The 21,150-nt window shown below is 42.7% G+C and overlaps 2 protein-coding genes across 3 annotated transcripts; one reads left to right on the forward strand and one right to left on the reverse strand.

Annotated features, from left to right (window-relative positions):
* Positions 1–4,521: 4,521 nt before the first annotated feature.
* On the reverse strand, positions 4,522–9,321 carry LOC121901773 (charged multivesicular body protein 1b-like). The gene is made up of 8 exons (XM_042418727.1): positions 9,110–9,321; positions 8,706–8,803; positions 8,449–8,595; positions 7,361–7,429; positions 7,142–7,249; positions 6,961–7,004; positions 6,509–6,581; positions 4,522–5,421 (listed from the first exon to the last, which is right to left on the reverse strand). The coding sequence occupies exons 1-8, from the start codon at positions 9,123–9,125 to the stop codon at positions 5,374–5,376; spliced, it is 603 nt and encodes a 200-aa protein (XP_042274661.1). The 5' UTR covers positions 9,126–9,321; the 3' UTR covers positions 4,522–5,373.
* A 2,267-nt stretch (positions 9,322–11,588) lies between these two features.
* Positions 11,589–19,764, forward strand: LOC121901292 (proteoglycan 4). 2 transcript variants are annotated; one of them, XM_042417998.1, is made up of 3 exons: positions 11,589–11,867; positions 14,277–14,591; positions 14,974–19,764. In XM_042417998.1, exons 2-3 carry the CDS (start codon positions 14,286–14,288, stop codon positions 18,361–18,363), a joined length of 3,696 nt encoding a protein of 1,231 aa, XP_042273932.1. In that variant the 5' UTR covers positions 11,589–11,867; positions 14,277–14,285; the 3' UTR covers positions 18,364–19,764. The 2 variants fall into 2 exon arrangements, with proteins under 2 accessions (XP_042273932.1, XP_042273933.1); XM_042417999.1 differs by lacking the exon at positions 11,589–11,867 and adding an exon at positions 12,104–12,894.
* The last annotated feature ends 1,386 nt before the right edge of the window (positions 19,765–21,150 follow it).

Here is a 21,150-nt window from a genome sequence, read left to right on the forward strand (position 1 = left end):
ATAATGGACCCAAACTTAACAGTTTTCATGGAATGACTCAATTACTTGTAATTTTACTCGGTGGTATTGCTTCTGTTACTTAAGTAAAGGATCTACCGGTGCCATACTAACTTGAGAATTGTAGTGTTGTATATATGTGCCTGTATTTCAGCATTGCCATCTCACAATGAGCATGTTTTACCATGGACATGGTTCATGTAATTTAATTACTTTACCCTTTCTTGTTCAGTCATGTGTTTTGTCATCAATGGAGCTGTGTGTCTGAGCACAGGGTGGCTGGAAAAGGGCTGTCAGCACTCAGCTTATGACCAACAAACACAACGCACACTCTGACCCAGCCTGTCCATCATGAGGGGCCATTCCTCCCCCTAAAAGAGAGTGTGTGTGCTAATTCCTTCCTCCGTCTGATAGACCAAAGGGGGATCCCACAGGTGCACGTGTATGTGTGTATGTATGTGTATGTGTGAGAGAGAGAAAGAGAGAGGCGCTCTCTGGCATTGGTTTTATTTAATACAAACCTATAAATCAACCCTTTTGGAACAAGAGATGTGAGATATTCTTTTTCTCTTTCCCCCTATCTCTGACAGAGGGATAGATCGTTCTTACCTCTTTTTGCTTCCTGTGTATGACAGGTTATCACTCCTGGGACAGATACATAGAGAGGGGAGAGTAAGAAAAGAGATGAAGAGTGATTGAGTGTGAATGATGCTCCGTGGCTGATGTATCGGATGGCAGACGAGGGGATGGGGTGAGGGTACAGAGTGGAGAGAAAAGAATGATTTAGCGCTGGCCTGTACTCTCCTCTCCTCTTATCCCTGCCCCGCTTCTTTCATGTCTCAACCCAGGGTCGACCCGCCTGCTGCCCCAGATGGTGCTGTCTGTCTGGGCTGCCCTCTACAGGATGTGCCCCTCTCACCCCCACAACTATAGACCTATACTCGCCTAATTGATTTCAGGGGGGAAGGCCCTGTCTCTCTCCTGTTTCACACACACACACACACACACACACACACACACACACAGACAGCTTGCCAACAGCTAGTGCCCCCAGTGCACACACACATACACGCGGCTGGCGCTGTGCGCTGTCAACGCTAATTCAATTTGAGACGCGGGAGTGTGACTAACTGCAGACCTGCAGAGTGTTTTACCATATGCACCACACACACACACACTCCAAACAAATCACTATACACACTCACACAGCTCTGTCATATCCATTGGTATAATAATAATGTACTTCCAGAGGCATCCTATTAATAGATCTCCTCTCTTCCTGTTTCCCTCGTTGTCAAAAGACAATCATCTTGTCAACAACTACAGAAACATCTTCCACTTCATCTTCACTGCCTAACCCAGAATTAACTTACACAACCAGCCAAGTGAGACATACAGTAGTTCCAGCACGTTAAATCTGAAATAACTAGGTTAAGGTTTGCCTCTCCCTTGGTTTTAATACTAAATGCAACCATGAATGTTTTAACTATGATTATTTCTAAGTTAGATTGCATTTCTGTGTATTTTTAAGCAAAATAAAACAATATATCACAAGTTAAAAATCATATTCATACTCAAGACTTGAAATTTTGGTTAGCAGCAAGAACCACGCAAGATATTAACAAGATTACGTCATTAGTTTAGCATCATAACCCTAAGTATTGGACGCTCATTTTGACCTGATGATGGCGCTAGATGAAAAATTAAGAGATTATCAAAGCTTTTACAGTTCACCCTGAGGGTAACATGAATGTCTGTGCCAAATTTGGCTAAAGAGAGCACTGCAGAGCAAGGAAGAAGCATGAGCTGTTTTTACAGTTTTGCAGCACATGGGGTAAATGAGAGCCCTAATTTGTTTGATTTAGCCTGAGGCAACCGTTCTCTAGGTGAAATAACGATAATGCAATAAAGGAAATGTGCTTCACATGCTGTACTGCTCTCATATTCTGATGCAGTGCAGACACAAAGACTGGCAGACAGCCTCAATAAAGAGTAAAAGACAAGGCTACATGTCCATGTTCACGGGTTGTTTCATTGTAAGAGATATCGGAGTGGGTGATGGGGTGAGGTGAGGGTCAAGTGGAGGGGGGGTTAACAGGGTGAGGAGAGGGGTGGCAGGATCAGGTGTGTGTTTGTGTGTGACAGAGGTTCTGAGGGTGTGAGCAGGAGATTGGTTAAATCTTAATGAAGCGTGCTCTGGAGAACAGGGATGGATAGGGCCAGCTGTACTGACGCGTGTATGTGTGTGTGTGTATGTGCATGAGACAGTAAAACTGATTAAAAGCAGCGTTAACACATCTGACAGGAAGCGATGGTCAAGAGGTGAGTGGAAACTGGGGAAAGCCTTGAGCTGGAACGATTAGACACACACTCATAAGCAGCAACAGCAGCATATGGAGACTGGGGAAAGCCCTGGGCAGCAGCGATTGGTCACACATGCCCATCGATATCCGAGTAGAACCAATCAGCTCGGCTTCCTGTGTTTGACCTGACCCTTCACGCGTAGTAATTGAATATTTCTTCTGAGGGGAAGAAAGAAGACAAGGAGAGGAGAGGAGAGGAGGAAAAAAAAAAAGCATGTGCTACCTCATTGTCTGAAACTTTTCCATCTCAAACGCCACAGATTATCTGTCTCTTTACTTTCCACACTCACATCTAATGAAACACAAAATAACATAAAAAAAGGGGGTGAAACTTAAACTTAAAATGTATACTACAAACAATATAAAACACAAATAAAACATACAATATGATAAATATATGTGCAATATATAACTGTTTCCAGAGGTGTTTTCTCTTTTATAGAATATCAGTTTTATCCTTCAATATAATATAAATATTCATCATCAGGAGTTTTATGAACCTTTAGTGAGTAACACTACATTTTAGAGGTCTGTAATTTCCTAATAATTTCTTCAAGCTTCCTGTTAATGAAGTTTCCTGGAAAGGACTATACAATTTAGTCCTGATTTTAGGGAAAATAGGAATTTCCTTTAAAGAACTGCTCCATTTAAACACAAGTAAATATTATTACATATACAGTATATTATATGGTACATATATATATATATTATATAGTAGGCTACATATAATATTATTCTTCATATATGTTGAATTGTTCGCTTGCCTGTAGACAAATTTCACATTTCTGCATGTAGACCGGACCTGCTGTGCACTGATAAAAAGACAGTTTAAGTTCATTTGAAATGAACGATGTACCAGTTGAACACTGTCTCCATTTTCTCACAATTGTTAGTTATTTCTAATAAACTTTTTGGAAATTATTCAGAAATTACTGATCTGTAAATAGAGTTATCTTCAGTTTCATTCTTGAGATTGAAAATAGGCTCTATCTGTATGTATCGCTCATAGCTGTCTGGACATATTCTATATGTGTGTGTGTGAATCTTGTAGCGGTCAAACCAATCTCTCTTGTTGCAATCAGTGATTTTTTTAAATTTCACCGAACCAGCGTGCGTGTGGTTCTGAGCAGCTCTCCCCCCTACGCAGAGGCAGATAGGTCGCCACAGGGACAGGACCACCTGCCCACTGGATCCCTGCCTGTCTGCAAGTACCCCTCCACTAGGAACCAGGACAAGGAGGTGTTGACAGCACTGGAGGGGAGAGTCACTAGGTATCAACACCTTACACACACAAACACACACACACACATATATATACAAACACAGGTTTCCCCAGAGTGGCGTTCGTACAGGAGCTGCCTCCTCTCTGGCACATCTGGAGGAAGCATTCCTGCACATATGTTGAGATGCACACGGTGGAGAGAAAAATACGCCATGACAGACTCTCCCGGCTTTAATTATACTTAAAGAGAAGGGATGGCCTCTGAAGGCTAAAAATAGATTTAAAGCAAAAACCTACAAAATAGATTTTGTGGTTCCTCTGACAACGGAGGGACATGGCATTTTAATTTCAGGTGATCTAACTCATGGCAGAAATGACTGACAGCTGTTGGATCACTGGGGTGAGCAGCAAATGGGAGGTGCTTTTAGGATAACTCCAACGAAGCACATTTGTGCTCAAACTCGCCGCAGACAACTCACTCATCAAAGTGTCTGGTAATGGGCAAAATGGAGGCTCGCGTCAGTTCGGGGGCACTGATGATGATTGTGAATGTAGTTGAGTGTGTACTGATGATAATTAGGAAGGACACAAAAAGGGTCAGAGGTGGCTGAGTGTCACTCTGGAAGACTCTCATCAGCTACGGGGCTGCGGGTGTGTTCATGTATAGATATTTGTGTCTGCTTAGACAGCACCTGTAATGGCTCCCAGCTGAGTTTCGCCTCCCCCCTGGGATATGGTGAACTATGTGTGTGTGTGTAATGAGGCACTGGCATGCGAGCGGCAGAAGGCCGCTTCCTCTACAGGTGACACCTTTGACCTCTCATCTGTTCCCTGTTGGAGGAGAGGAGGAGGAGGGGTATGATGGAAAAAGGAGAGGCATGTGGATGTATGCTTCAACCATAATCCAGCTATAAGATGACAAAGAATGTGACAAGCAAAACATGTTAAAAACTCTTTTAATGACTTTCTGTCTTTGCATATACAGTACAGTGAGCCTGTAACTGTTTATAATAAATCCCTCAAGCAGTGGTGAGCCACTATGGCAAGAGTGGTTACTGCTGCATGAAATAAAAAAAAAAAACTAACTAAAAATAATGTAGCATTCTTTGAAGCATACTCAACGGTTAACATTTACAGTGAGCCCTCTTTTTGAGAAAATATAATGTAACAAGGCAACAATACTAGAGGTCCCGTCATCCTCAGTCATGCAGGTAAGACACAAAACAGTGACAGTACAAGCATGCTCTTAGCAATATCCAGTCAGTCAGTCAATAAATAAATAAACAAACAAATAAATACACAAATAAATAAATAACTATATTGCTCTTTAATACATATAATTATTTTGGAATGAGGTATTAGCTGTTAGACTCTAACAGCTGTTTTTTCTCAACAATTTGCCCAAGAAATGTTGCAGCTTTTGGGAAATTGCCCATGAAGAACCACTTTAAAATAAAGAGGCATGCCAACACAGTAATGTCCGGATGCTGAGATAATAAATAATCACAATACATGTTAAATAAAAATGTGCAAATGAATCTTATTAAAGAAGGATTTAAGGTGATGCGGTTATTACCAGGACTGTTTTTTCCTCTCTTATAACAGTCTCTTTCAGTTATAAAACAGCTTCTTTATTATTCAGAGAAGAGGACAAACCTGGAACACAGAGTTTGCAGTCGCATGGCGTCTTTTGCGTTTATTTTCCATTTTTTTCTTTCACTCTTTTCACTGCCAGTCTCTTCCTCGTCCCTTGTTCTTCTCCCTCCTCATGAATATTTCTTTCTTGCATCATTATGACACCTGGTCTCGCAATCTGGACAGCCTCTGGGAGAGCTCATCCTGATAACAACACAACACACAACAAAAGTAAATTAGTACAGACAACTAAGAGTGAAATATGTGATGTCATTGAGAGGAACTTTAAAGAGAAGCTGTGTTGACAATGACAATAAATACCCAAATGATCTTTCTTTCATTTTAGTATTAGTGGCTAAAAAAAAGGCATAAATCACAGAAAACCCGTCAAGGTTTTGTCAGGTAAAAATAAAAACAACACGTGCACACATAAGATGCGACATACATTCCTGTCAATGGTTTCTCACTATTCCAATGATCTACAGGTGGTTGTAATGCACCTGGAAACTCAGCAATGCAGCAGTAAAGATGGAGAAGACTGCAAGCTAGTAAACATGGATACAGGATTTAAAATACTTTGTTAGTGTTTTGTGAGGAAGGAAATGCACTCAGCACTTTTGATAGACCTCAAAGATAAACACAATGTGTTTTGGTGAGTAAAACTAAAAGTAACCATAACTTTTTTTGTTTACATATAAACTCCACGTGGCACCTTTAAACTGATGCTGATGATGAGTATTGCTCAACCTCTGTAAGCTTGACAATCGTCAGCAAAATGTCCCTCAGAAACAACAGCTGTTGTGGTCAGCTTGAATTGTTTTGGTTAAAAAGGATTCCAATGGTGAGTTTTCACAGTGGAAAAAGGATCAAAACATTGGAACGACTCAAACACTTCCTGCCACATAATCCACTTTCCCACTGTCTATCTGTATGGTCAGTATGTTCCAAACAGTTATTGTTTTGAGGAAATAAGGCTAAATACACTGCTTCTGTGTCACACTATTGTCCTTGATGGAGTTGGGAGTGGAATCTACTGGAATCTATTGTTCCAGACATAATCCAAATGGATGACAGCAGCTGTTTGAAACTACACACCTTTAACAGCCACCTTTAAATCCTAAAGGAGGAGTGTTGATACTCAAAAGACAGATCTTCACTGGTGTCCTAATTTAAATTACAGCAGGAGGGGACACTGAGTCGTGTACACATTAAAGGTAATGTGTGAATTCTGTTCTGTGATGTAAAACAGCATAAAATAGCAATAGGATGATGATCAGACAGTGAGTTTCACCTGTTCAGTTGATGCCACAGATGAAGCAAGTGAGGTTGTCTGGCCTGAAGGAAGCTCCAGGTTAAGATCCAACCTAAAAAAGGGGGAAAGCACAGGAATTGTTTTACCATAATTTCTGCTTGGCAGCAAAGAAAATCAACAAATGGAGCTTCTTTACAAACAGAAGATTAATTCTAATGGGCTTTTTACATTAAAAGACATCCTTGTAAACAGTGAAAGAAGTGCATTCCTAGATTTTTAAATGAAACTCATTTAAATAAAGCTTTTTGAGCAATTTATTTTGCGTTATTGTTGTTCTGAAGTTCTGTTTTAACTAATAATTAATGGAGGAAAAGCATACTTCACTGCATTTATGTTTCCCCTCCATTAATGTTTTTGCTGTTGTCATTTATTCATTTATTATTCATGTTTTCAAATTGTTACAAATCGTTGGAGATATGGGCTGTACTCACCCTGCTTCATCTGCCATCTCACGCAACAGCATATCCACTTCATTCTGAAGCCAAACAAGCAAACAAAAAGAAAAATGTGTTGAGAGTAATATTTGAATTGTTACTGGCGTATACCTGCCATCATAAACAGCAACAGGAACACAGAAGGTTTCCCTGGTTGTGAGACAACAGTGCTTGTTACCTGAGGTGTTGTCAGAGTGGTGGTGTTGCCCATTGTGTCTTCCATCTGAGCTGTCTGCACGTCAAGAGTTTCAAACTGATTTTCAAACTTGTCCATTAACGCAGAGATCTACAGAGAAAAGATGGGCACAGAAATTAAACTTTTTCTTAATTCTGTGTTGAGATTGATTTGTGTACGTGTGTGTGTGTCTGTGCTCATGTATACGGGATAACTTTTTACCTTCTCTAGGTTCATGCTTTTCAGTGTAGCATCCATAGACTTGACCACTCCAGACATGGATTTAGATACCTGGGCAAGAAACACATAAATATAGAAATGTTAAAGCCTTCTGCAGGTTCCTCACTTTCTAACAGTCTAATTTGATGTGATTGAAAACAGGATTGGGGTATTTTAATTCAGACAGTTGGCTGGCTGTGGACAAGGCAAAGCCTCATGTGTTGTTTCCTCATATCTCCACTAGGTGTCACTTTTACCTTTTTAACCAGATCATTTGTCACAGCCTCTCATATTTGTGTGTAGATGTGTAGATGTTCCTTTTTAGGAATTAAGAATTAGTCAACACAAATCTACCTATAGCCCACCAGGTTATGATTATGAGAGGGGTTTATTATAAAGGCTGTTTTATTAGGCAGCAGCATTAAAACAACACACACAGGTTATAAGTAGTGTTTTTCCAGCTATACTATCACACTCCCCTACCATTTCTACAAACACAATTATATGAAATCATGTAATACTTATTATGATTCTAGGCTAAAGCAATTTAAAAGTGGCTGTCACTCTCATAAGAGTGAGAAGCTAATGGTGTACAGTCTGTAGAACATATAATGACAGTTTCTTTAATTGGTGGCTTTTTGTTTGCATGTCTGCGAGCCTTTTTCACACACTCAGACTGTCTCTGTCTCCTTTGTGTAGGGCTTCTGACAGCATGAATCTAAAAGTGATAGAGCACATTTAAAAGACTTAATATGCTGAAATGGTTGCAAACTGTAGCTCATCACGACCCACAATATGGGAAATGTGGAAATGATACTTAGAAAACTACATGCACAGTAAAGATCTGTTAAGTTTGAACACCATTGTCTACTACAGTAGTGTAACATTTATACCAGTATAAATACTATCAAATAAAAGCCATGTTTTTAACCACAGCAGAGGCTTAAAATGAGCTGACAATATGTTGAAAGGTGGATGTGTGGCTGCATTAGGTAGGTAAGGTTATAAGTCTTTCCACTGGTTGTCATGTTTGTGCTGTAACATCAGAAAAAAGGCATGTCTTCTACAAACCATTAACCTGCTATCCTGACCTGGTTCATAGTCACAGCAGTCTGGACTCTGGATGCCACAGCATCCACACGGGCACTCATCCTCAAGAAGTTAATGGACTGGTTCTTCTGACGGATGGCATTCTCTGCATGAATCCTGCTTGCCTCCATATTACCTTTCTGGATAGCCTGCAGAAACAGAGGAAACAGGAGTTCATACACATACAGGCTAGCTGTTCTGAAACCCAGCTTGTTCCTGGATCCTCATTTCTGGTAAATCCGCGATTTAACAAGCCCACCTGCTTCACTTTGGCTTTTTCTGCCTTTTCCTCTTTGTCACACTTCTTGGAGTTGCGCTGTAGCTCCTTGGCAGCAAACTTGAGGTTGAACAAGTGCTCTGTAGGGGTCGTCAAGGGATGGGAAATTGAGAATATATTACCCGGCTAATTCCACCTAACCCAGTTATAATAACGTCACATACGACAAACAAGTGAAAATTCAACCAAAGTGCCATATAATTAGTTAAGCTAATAGCTAAACTACTACTACTAAAGCTAAACTGCCATTCTGTTCGCCCATCATAGAGTGACTGGGCAAAACATGCAGGGACTGCACCAAACCCAGTTGATATTTGGCTCACTACTGCTACTGCTAGCTAACTGTATCTAACGTTATGTGTATTAGACTTCACAGGAAAGGATACTGTCCATGTTCGACATGGTGAAAGTCTCTTTCTAAGACAAATACTCGGTCTGGTTAAGTGTAGATACAGAGTAGCATCCAGCCAGCCGCTTATTTCCCACAGTTGTTTTGATTTCTTCAGGCTACATCCGCAACTGTAGTGAAGCGAGATGCTTCACTTGTGCCTACTTCCGGTTTTGCTCAGAGTGGTGGAGTGGGGTTTATGTCGCAGTTAGAAAGATTGTCTTTTTTTCCTGTGGCAGAGCCTTTGTAATTTATCCAGGCATAGATTTGTGTAAACAGTTAAAAGCGTTTTGAGAAAGAATTGCTTCTGTGTGGCGTAGACGGAAATTTCCCTCATAATGGAGCTGTTTTTATATCATAAACGTAACTATTATTACCTTGTGTTAGCCCTACTGGCTAACAGAAGGGCTAACAGTTTGTTGTTGAACTCAAACAGTAGTACGGTACTTTAATCGAAAATGTGAAGAACAGAAAAGCTACAAAGACTTTCAGCATTTTATAGGAAGTACATTTTATGTGAACTCTAAATGGACTCACAATGAAATGACTTTGGACTCCTCTGGCTTGCCTTTTACTGCTTTACTGTTTTACTGTTTTGACAACTGACAATACCTCTGTGTTGTAAATAAAGAAAGTTTTGGAAACAACAACAACAACATAAAAGAAAGAAAGAAAACAACTTCAGTCTGGAAGCATGGTTGGAACAGGTGCGTGAACTATCTTGACTCATCTTTATCTTTGAAGACAGTCGCTGACACTCCTGGCTACCTTTCACCGTCGTCACGCACACGGTCACGATTTTGCATGGCGTGCTCGCGCCTGCTACGTCACGACTGTTCGAGAAGTGGACGAGCGCGGACAAGTTCCATCCAGAGGCTATAAATAGTTTGTACCCGCCGTATATCGGTAGGTTGTGGTACACGTCTAGTGACGTCATTTGTGCTTTTTTTCTTGTGAGGGAGTAAATTGACCTTTTCTACAGAGCAACTCACCGTTTGCCTTAACGCTTTTTAAATCATGTGTTTTTCCCACTTCATTTCTTATGCTGCAACGAGTTTGTAACATCTGTCTCGCAGTTTATTTAGAGGTTTTATTAGTCTGGTTCTGCATGTCTGTGAGCTGACGGCAGCATACAGGGATTTAGGCTGGTTGGCGTTGAAGAGATGAAACTGGCGTCCAGGAATTGCAGCGATGGGGAGAGAAAAGGATCTTTGATGGCGAAGACATACCGTAGTATAGAAAGTGGTTTATATGCTTATGCGTGCACCGGCCGGCCGAAAGGGGGCTGGGGTTGGGTGGGATTATCGGCTGGGTCAGAGGGGGAGGGAGCAGCACGGATGAGTCATACTCCGTATTATGGACACACTGGATATAATGATGTGTGTGAGTGAGAGTGAAGAAGTGAATGACACGTGTTTTAAAGATGTTCCTTATAAAACCACATGTTCAGTTGGCTACTTTTAGCACAGGTCCTCTGAGGTTTGAGCTATAGCTGCACCACCCAAACAAAGAAGTCCTGACCTCAACTTCAACCATTACAAAATTACACTGTAAATTCTGTGTATTTTAGCTCCCAGTTATACGACAAACACACCAGAGCAGGCACACATAAAAACTGCTGTACCTGGTATAATAACCATGAGAGTCTCATTCATTCAGGCAGTACAATATCTTTAAATTTCTCTTAAAACGCACTTTTTCAGAATTTCTTTCCCTTGTATCAGTTATTCTTTTGTTTTTCCTCTGTTTTAATTATTCATACCTCACTTATTATTAATAGTGTATCAATTCTACTTTTATTTATTATTTATTTGTTAATTTCTCTTGTATTTATGTCTTTGTAAAGCACTTTGTAACTTGTTTAGTTCCATATAAATACAGTTATTATTATTATTATTATTATCCTTGACACCTGTTAACGCCACCCGCCTCACCACCACCACAACACACAACTCCATCAGAGGACATGCCACTGACTTACATTCATTGCATGGAGACTTATCCTAAGCTTAACCATAACTACCACATGCCTAACCCCATAAGGGAGGCAAGTCTCCACAATATGACTGTGTAAACCAATGGTTCTCAAAGTGGGGTCCGGGGACCCCCAAGGGTCCTTGAGGAGGTTCCAGGGGGTCATCAGCAAAAAGGGGAATAATTTATTTTCATTATAATTCCATCCATAAGCAACACAATGACAGCATGTATGATTATTTTGTTCAAGGGTTTCATACACTTTCTGTAATAAAACATCTACAAGCAAAAATCTTGGTCCGTGGTCTAATTTTTTGTCAGTTTAGCGGTCATTGACGTGAAAAAGTTTGAGAACCACTGGTGTAAACAGATTTATGTCCCCACAGCATGAGGAATACCTGGCGTACACACTCACACTCACACACACACACACACTCCCCAGTCATAACTGAATGACGGCAGGTCGCTATGGAAACTGCGTTACGCTCCGGGCGGCCGGAGGAGAAAACAAGAGCGCGAGGACTCATTTCAGTCTTCATTTCAGCACCACGCGCCTCCTGGACAGCGCCCGAATGAACTCGAGCACAGATTCTCGCCTCACATGCCTTGTAAGGGACAGAGCTGCATCAGCACAGAGTCTAACCGGGAGTGGGTAGGGACTTTAAAAGAAAAACAAACCCTCGTACAAGACACGCAAACTCTCCGGACCTGAAGCTCGGTGGAAGGTTTAATCCCGCTGTCAGACCGGGAGCCAGTCCCTCCCTCAAATACCACAGCAACAGGTAAGACCCATCAGCTCTGTGAAGTTGGTTAATTCACTTTTTAGTGTGGCCGCATGGACCCTATCCACTACATATACACCGGTATCTAATGTGCTTTTAATCCTGTAGTAGTCAGAAGCACTTCTGCCCTTTATCCTGCCAGGTATTTAATTGCTGTTAATTACCTTCACCTGGCATCTCAGGTGTAAAGTGCGTGATTAGAGTGAAGACCTGCAGGGCAGAAGGAAACTCAACAGGGCTCTGGGTCGTTTCCAGTACATTTTAGGTAGTGATGGACTGTGAAACATGAGGAGACTGTGTGGTAATGTTATGTGGAGACCACTAGAAAACCATTTCAGAGTAGAATTTTAGCAGTTTCCTTTACATACCTTGTATATATTTAATATCAGTTCATGGTCAATAGTAATCGCATTTACATTTTTTCAGGGTTACACAGCAATTATTGAGTTGTTACCTGCTATTTCAGTATTACGCATAGTTTATGGGATTATAATTCTTCAAGTAAGGGTATTTACATTACAGTGTACAACTAAAAAAAACACTCAGTTCTGTTAGGACATAATTGTTTGCTTTCCTGTCTGCCGCTTTGCAGTTTTTATACCCAAGACAGCAGCCTAAGTTGAGAGAACATTATTGCTTTTGTTTGTTTTGGATTTAGTCCGGTGTGTATGAGACCCTCGGATTTGTTGGGCTTTCAGTGGCCATAGATTATGTGCGAGCTGAGCTGATACGCCTGGATGAGTCACTCAGGCTGCAAGTTTGCAGAAGAGTGCGAAAGGGGAGGGGGAGATACAGGGGCCAGCTGGAAAACAGTCCTGCAGTGCCTCTCTGCCTCCTCAACACATTGTTTCCGTGTATATATGATCAGTGTCAATATCTAGGACAGTATTTATTGCCTCTGGTGCGTGGTTTCTGTTTCTATTTCCTGCAACTTGAAGCTCGTTGATGTGGGGCTCAGACAGATGTCTCATCCACAGCAGTTTTTTTAGCTGGAGCTTAATGTTCTCAGACTCAACTTTGTCCTCTGGTAAGCATACTCAGCTCTTCTTTTTGAACGGGCAGACAGGTTGCCTCAGCACCTTTTTTTTCAAATGTAGTATTTGTTGTAATACAGTTGTAATGGGATAAAGTGCTTTTCATGTTTGTTGAAATACTGCTACACGGATTAGATTTATAAACACTCCCTATTATAAATTGTTTGTGGTTATTAAAGACTATAACCCTCTGATGTCTGACAAACGAGTACCAGAAAGCATCCCATTACTGCTCATTAGTATCCCAATGTTTACCCTCCTAGTATTGACAAATCATAGCAATCAGCGGCATTCAGCTGTAGCACTGAGTGACAACTATTGATTAAAGCAAACAATAGATCATAATGGGCTGCTATGAACCACAATTGCACACTCAAACACAAGCACCCACTCCCTGAAACACTTTGACGGGCGCCCATAATCACACACTCAATCACATAACCAAGACTTTCCTGGCTTACATGGTTAGGCAAATGTTGTTTGGCTTATTGAAAATGTGTCTAGTTTGTAGAGATTGATTGATAGAGTCTGGATGCAGAGGTTGCGTGCGTAACTGCCAGGAGGATTACACATGTGGCAACCAAACAAGATTAATTGGCTGATATTAAATCCCACTTTGTTCCAGTTTGTGTTCCATTTTACAAAGGTGTTATAAAAATAAAAAAAAATTAGCTTGTGTGCACTCACTTGGAGAATGATTGTTTGTAGTGTTTACACATCATGTGCTGCACACACGGACACAAAAACAGATGTGTGTCTTTAATTAGTGACGTTGGTGTGATTAATGCAGTCTGCCGGTGATGACTCATTCAGCTTAACCCTTGCTCCTCCGGTGGAAACAATCAATAAACAAAGATTAAGTCTGCCTGTATATATATACACATTATAATTTTTATTTTATCTTACACATTAACATTAGTATGATTTTAATGTGTCTGTTCTGTGTAAAGTTTATAAAAACACTGGATTGCACTTTGATTCATTTATTGTTTCAGACTGAGATGGGGTGTAAATAAAGGTACTAATTAATGTGATACTTTTCTAGCATAGTAAATCCTGTAATGTGTTACAGATCCTAGTGAAACACTTGTCCTTAATTAGTTGTGATCTGGTTGAGCAGTATATGCAAAGCATCACTCCATGTGTCAGCCTGTCAACACAGCAGTTACATTAGCATTGTGGAAAAGCTGTCAGCCAAGCTGTGACTTGCAGACAGCAGACTAACAGGGAGTGTGCATATGAGTGTGAGTGAGTGCTAAGTGTGTGTGTGAGAGAGAGAAAGAGAGATGGAGAGGGAGAGTTAAACACATTTAGTTAAGCACATTTTGTTAGGAAGTAATAAACTCTTATTGTTGTCCTCTATCCCTCCCTTCAGGGCAGCAGCATGTCTGAAAACAAATCCAGTCAGCGGTTCCACAGCCTGAATGCTGAGCAGGTGGAAGTTCTCCATCAGGTTCTGTCGGACGTAGTTCCGATCCACGGCCGGGGGAACTTCCCCACACTGGAGCTTCGTCCTCATGACATCATCATAGCTGTACGGGCCAGACTGCAGAAGCAGGGAATCACAGTAAGAGATGTCCGTCTGAACGGCTCAACAGCCAGCCACGTCCTAGTCCGAGACAACGGAACCAGCTACAAGGACCTGGACATCATCTTTGGAGTGGAGTTGCCCAGTCAGGAGGAGTTCCAGGTATGACTGACACTGCACACTGATTACTCTAATTAAGAAAGGAAGCAGGTCAGTGTAATGAGCAATGAATGCTGGAGTACAAGCCCCTGCATTAACCAGCATTTACTCTGCTGTATTATCTTTGATGGCACTGAATCTCTAGTGTCTCTGGCAGGATGCAGTATTGATTCTTGTGGTTTCATATTGATAATGACATTATTGTAATATTATATAATTCAATTTTAGAACATTTTACAATAAGTCTGAATCACTAGTATTGATTTTAATATGTTTAACTGCTTTATACATTAAACTGCACACAGTTCAATAATGCAAGCAATATTGCACTCAGATTGCAGTCATTAGTTGTAGCTGTCATGTTGTTGACCTATTCTCCTTCCAGGTGATCAAAGAGTCAGTGCTGGGCTGCTTGCTGGACTGCCTACCAGCTGGGGTCAACAGAGAGAGAATCAGCAGTGCCACAATGAAGGAGGCCTACGTCCAGAAGATGGTCAAGGTCTTCAATGAACACGACCGCTGGAGCCTCATCTCCCTCTCAAACAACAGCGGCAAAAATCTGGAGCTCAAGTTTGTGAGCGCACTGAGGCGGCAGTTTGAGTTCAGCGTTGACTCCTTTCAGATCATTCTGGATCGTCTGCTTGAGTCCTACATGCAGCAGGAGTCACAGCACAAAAAGAATACTGTTGATCTCAAGGACCAGCCCGCAGGGAATCAGAGTAAAGATTCTCCCTCTCTGCTTAAACAGGCCACTGCTGCAGAAACAGAAATGTCCACTGGTAGGGACTCATCCAGTTTAGGGGCTGAGCTCAGCCAGGCAGAGCAGAGAGAAGGTGTGCATAAAAAGGAACCCCAGACTGAACTCTCACAACAAACTCAACATTCAAACCAGACAAAACACTCCACAGCAGAATCAGACAACAAGGACAAAACACAGACAGAGATTGAAGAACACAGAGAAAACTTCAATGAGACGAACCTCTCTGACCAGACTTCTCTAAACCTGTTGTCAGGAGAGAAACAAACCTCAGAGAAAGCTGAACCGTCAACTCAGATTGAACTCAAACATGAGCCAGAGGTCTTGGACACGACCACATGCTCAACAAAGGTAGAGCAGTCAGAGCAAATCGAGCCCTGTGATGGTAAAAAGCCAGCAAATCAAACAAAACCCCTTGTTGAACAGAAAGAACCCATTGAGCCGATGGGACAGACTGAGTTGCCAAAAACCTCAAACCCAACCCAAACAGAGTCCCTAAACCTGGCAGAAGACTCCCATAGTAAAGAGCACTCTGACAAAACAGACCTCTCTAAGTGTTTGAGTGAGGATCAGAGGATCAATGAAAAAGATAAAACACAACTAATGTCCTCTCCAGACAGTGGCGCATCTGCTCATGCAAAGATAGAGAACCAGTTGTCAGATGAAAGCAAAGTAGAAACGGAGACAGGGGAGCAGATACAAGCAGAGAGGAAGATTGACACAGAAATAAGTCAAATGACAGAAGAGAGTTTAGCATCAGAAGCAAAACACACAGAGGACACACAGGGTATTGATTCTTTCTGCTCCACCTCTTCCATATCTCTCACACTTCACAACACACAGCCTACTGGCACCCAGGATAAACTGGAGGTTCACAGCACACTACATACAGATAACTCAGAAAAATCGCCTCACATACTTGATGCCGTTAACCCTCCAGATACTCAGGACATTTTACCTGCACCACCCAGCCTTGTTTCTGACAAAAAGACCTCCAGTCCTCCTTCTTGTAAGGCCTCAGATAGACTTTCCCATATGGTGGTGCTCAAACACTCCTCTCCTAAACCCCCTCGGAGGATGTGTAGGAAGGTTACCCCCAATCCTTACCCTAGTGCAGTGTCTGAAAGTGATCCTGCCGCAGCTTCCTGTCTAGATCCAAATCCCTGTCTTAGCCCTGAACCTGATATAGCCTTTGACCCAAAGCCAAATGTTAAGACCTGTCCCATTAAACCTACCAGTTTAGACCCTACACCAACTATCATCTCGACTAAAACAAACCCTGGGCCTGAACCCAACCCCTCCACTAACCTTGCGTCAAACCTAGACCTTACCTCAGCTCCCGATCCAGCCCCTGATATAATGTCCACCACTGCTGTGGATCCCACATCTGCTTTACCTCAAGAGCCATCAGCCTGTCAGTTAGTCACAGAGGTTTCATGCGAGACAACTATTCAGAGCCTGAAAGAGACACCACCTGTGGCTTTGGATCAGCAAAGCCAGTCCTCCCCTAGAGAAACTGCCTCTCCACCCAAACAATCAGAGCCTCCTGACTCTCTGGACACATTAGTTTTACACTCTGATACATCCAGCTCAAACACCCAAGAACCCGCACATACCTCAGAAACTGGGCTCAGTGATGAAGATGATAACAGAGGATTTCGGACCAAAATGATGGATCAGTCAAACAGCAGCCCACAAGAGACCACACTCAGTTCACCTCCCTCTTCCGACTGTGTCACCCCTCCCATTTCCTGTATAACCCCTCCCGTACTTAGTCTCTCCCCTCCTTGCTTCACTCCCTCACCCCCCAGCCTCAGCCCTCCCCCATGTCTGACCACTCCCTCTCACAGCCTCTCATCTCCAATGCTGAGCACTGTCAACCCAACTACCAGCTTTGGCTCTCCACCCTTGAGTTTCAGCCCTACCTCGTCCTGCCTCAGCTCACCCCCTTATCTCACCCCTCCTATGCTTAGCCTCAGCCCTCCTCCTCTGTGTCTTACCCCCCCTTCCCCCAGCCTCAGCCCTCCCCTCCTCTGCCTCACTCCACCAGTGGAGTCAGAGGATCTCGTACCTCAGGTATCTTCAGACATAGAGCCTTTGATACTTAACACAGACGGCGAGGAACACATTAAAGAGCCCTCCCCTCAGCAAGGAGTTCCTCTCCTACAGTTGGAGGATAAAAAGGAACAAGATTATATCTCATCGTTGCCTCGGGTTGCAGAGCCTGTCTCTTTTCCAATCACAATCCCGAGCTCCACCTCACATGTGCTGCCTCACCATCAGTCTGACGGCCCAGGGGAATCTGCCCCTCCAAAAGCCGATGAGGCATCCAGCTCCATGTCTGAGAACAAAGAGGCCCACACAGTAACTGCAGACATGCCTGAACAGAGCAACGCTCCTCGGGCATCTGGCTCTGTCCCTGCCGTTGAGGTCCTGGCAGAGAGCATGTACGGCGACTTTGAGGCAGCAATGGACCACCTGCGCTATCGCCTAATTGCTACAAGGAACCCTGAAGAGATTCGAGGTGGCGGCTTGTTGAAATACAGCAACCTGTTGGTCAGGGACTATCGACCAGCCAGTGAGACTCAGATAAAGACACTGGAGCGCTATATGTGCTCACGCTTTTTCATAGATTTCCCTGATGTGCAGGAGCAACAGAGGAAGATCCTGTCCTACTTGAAGAACCACTTCATCGGTGAGGAGAGAAGCAAGTACCAGTACCTGATGACGCTGCGTCGTGTGGTAGACGACAGCACAGTGTGTCTGATGGGACATGAGAGGCGTCAGACACTTAACATGATCACAGTGCTGGCGCTGAAGGTTCTAGGAGAGCAGAACATTATCCCCAACACAGACCATGTGACATGCTTCTACCAGCCTGCCCCGTACCTTGCCGAGCACAGCGCCCCCTATATAACAGAGCCCAGCTACTGCAGCTACTACATACCCCAAGGGGGATCAACTCTCCTTTACCAACCGTACCCCTTACACCTGCACACACAGACTGGACTAGTCTAAAACACACATACTTAATTACACAAAACACACAATAGAGCAAGAGGTGCTTGCCATGATGAAAGAGCTGGAGAATGGAAATATAATCCAGGGATAAACTGTTTGGTCTATAATAGACCTGTGGGGGTGGGATTGAGTGGGTTTTTTACAGTAAACTCCCCGAGTACTCTGTAAGGTTCTAACATGATTATATGTAATTATCTGGGCTTTGTGGGAAAATAATAATTCTTCCGATATTGTTAAAATTCCAGAAAATGCTGTATGCACTGCATGAGTCATAGCCCTTTGGTCTCCCCGGGAAACCAACTGTGCTGTTGACATTCACACACATGCATAGACACACACACACACACACACACACACACACACACACGCACACAGAAACAGTCACTTCCAGGTTCTTGAATTATTGTACACTCTTTTCATGTTCTTACTGTGTTGTTCTTAATGGGTTTGTTCAGAATGTGGACCTTGCCTGTGGTTGATATTGTGCATGGATAAATTAGGACTGTTCTCTCACTGCCAAATACTGTGTGGCTACTATGCTTCTTAAACAGTTAAATGTAACTTTGTTATTCCTTTACTGAAGGGGTGTATTCTAAAAAAAAATACAGAGGGATAAGTCTACCAGTGTGTATAGTACTTTTGTCAAAATACACACATGTATGCACACACACACACTCTGACACACACACACACACACACACACACACACACACACACACAGTACATAGACACAAACATACGTACAGTCTACTGTATGCACACAAAGTTAGACAACGCATGAGTAGCTACATATATAAATCACATCCTGAAGTCAAAGCAAAGGCTTTTAATTTAATAAAAAATTGATCTATTTTTGCAAGACTTTCCAAGATAATACTCGGTGGTAAAAAGACTGGTAGTTCTTAAGAAAATACCAACAACAATGCCTTTGCAATAGACTGTACAGCATATTGATTACAGAATATTGTGTGTGAATACACTGCATTGTTTTCAGGTAAACTGTGTTAAGATGTAGTGCTTGATTCCTTTCCCTTGTGGAGTCCTTTCTATAATCATGTGAAGAACTGTACCATCTAGTGTTCTGATTTATTTAATGCTAAAGTTTACTCTATGGAGGTGGTCAGGCTATAACCATCTTTGGGTCATCTCTAAACCTGGCAGATAAAGAGCAATCTGCCTCAACCGAAAGGATTTCCGTTTAAACTTGTACGACTCCTGTTTGCATGAATCAGCATCCAGAATCAACATGGAACAAGTTCAAATCCACTTCAAACTTGTTTGAATCTAAGTTTAAAGCCGTGCAACAGCAACTATGACCAAAGATGGTTTGGTAGGGAAATCAAGTGCCTAAATGTGAGACATCATTGGCATGTCTTTATCTCACTGCACTGGGGGTGTTAATGGGGTGGGCTGGGGCTGGGTTGGGTGTGTGTTCAGTTGTTGACCCCTGTTATTGCTGCCCATTTTGATGTCTTCTTTAATGTAGTCCTTTGTTGTAGTTTATTCATGTACATTTTGATAAAATAAAGGGTAAATACAACAGACCTTCAAATGAGAAATTTAATTCTTTTATAAGCAGATAACTTGAAAGAGAAAAAGAATTCCAATGTCATTTTCTTTCTTGTCTTTTTACTCCATTCTCATTCACCCCCACTTCGACTTTTCCCTAAAAACGTCACGCTTTTCAGCTCACGTATCACACCCATGATTGCGCGCTGTAATGATCCACTTAAGCGTGACCGTCAAATCACGATGGTGCCCAAGAGAGCGACCCAAAGCTGTGAAATTCTGTCTGTGCTAGGCCTCTTATCACAAATCACCTGTCCTTCAGATGTGTTTGGACCCGAATGACGCACAGCCTACGCAACACAGCAGGCTCAACAATGTGTAAATGTGAGGAGAATATGGTTTGTGAGGTGTGAGACTGAAAGGGGAGACAGGAGAGGAGGGGGGGCAGAGAGCGTGTGTATACACATGTGTCTTTTTTCTGTGTGTGCATGTGCTTCAGATGGGAATGAATGTGCAGAGGCGGTATCAGGTGGTCCCCTTCTTCACTTAGTAATTAAAAAGACCTACAGTATAATGAAAAAATAGGCCTCTCTCCCACTTCACACCACTGATTAGGTCATGGGCACAAGGGGAGAGGGGGCATCTCTTTCCACCGAGGGGGGCTCATGTGTGATGGCAGGTAGTGGCACGGTCACACGCCATCTATTTACACACAGCGTAGGCTTGAACTTGTGTGCGCAAGGTTGCATGCATGTGGCTCTCTGGGAGAGAAAAGGAGCGTGTGATCTAATATGGTCTGTATCAGCGTCTCACAGACCTCTGAGCTACTCTTGTCCACTCTGGGTTTCCATAGAGACAGAGACAGGCAGCACGGTGGGTGCAGAGAGCATGACGGAAGACAGGGAAGACCCACACACCAAATGAGGGGGAGAGAGATGAAAACAAGCTAAAGAAAAGGAGGTGGGTGAAGTGAAAGAGAAAGATAGTGGACAGAGAGGTGGATGGAGGAGAAAATAGAGTTGAGGGGGAAACAGAAAGCAGAGGATTGAGTTGGAGGGGGGGTTATAGATAGAGCGAGGCGAGAGGAGTGAGAGCAGGGGAGTTGATGGGGAGAGCGTGGGAGGTTGTCAGGCCTTCAGTCACAAGGGAGTCACTGTGAGGTGGCTGCAGTGACGGCAGCAGTGATGTCAGAGCAGGAGCACACACACACGCACACACATGTGTACACGCATACACACAGCTGCATGCACATCAATTTTACTAATGGCCTGCCCA

The sequence above is a fragment of the Thunnus maccoyii genome, chromosome 8, assembly GCF_910596095.1.
Source record: "Thunnus maccoyii chromosome 8, fThuMac1.1, whole genome shotgun sequence".
NCBI lineage: Eukaryota > Metazoa > Chordata > Actinopteri > Scombriformes > Scombridae > Thunnus > Thunnus maccoyii.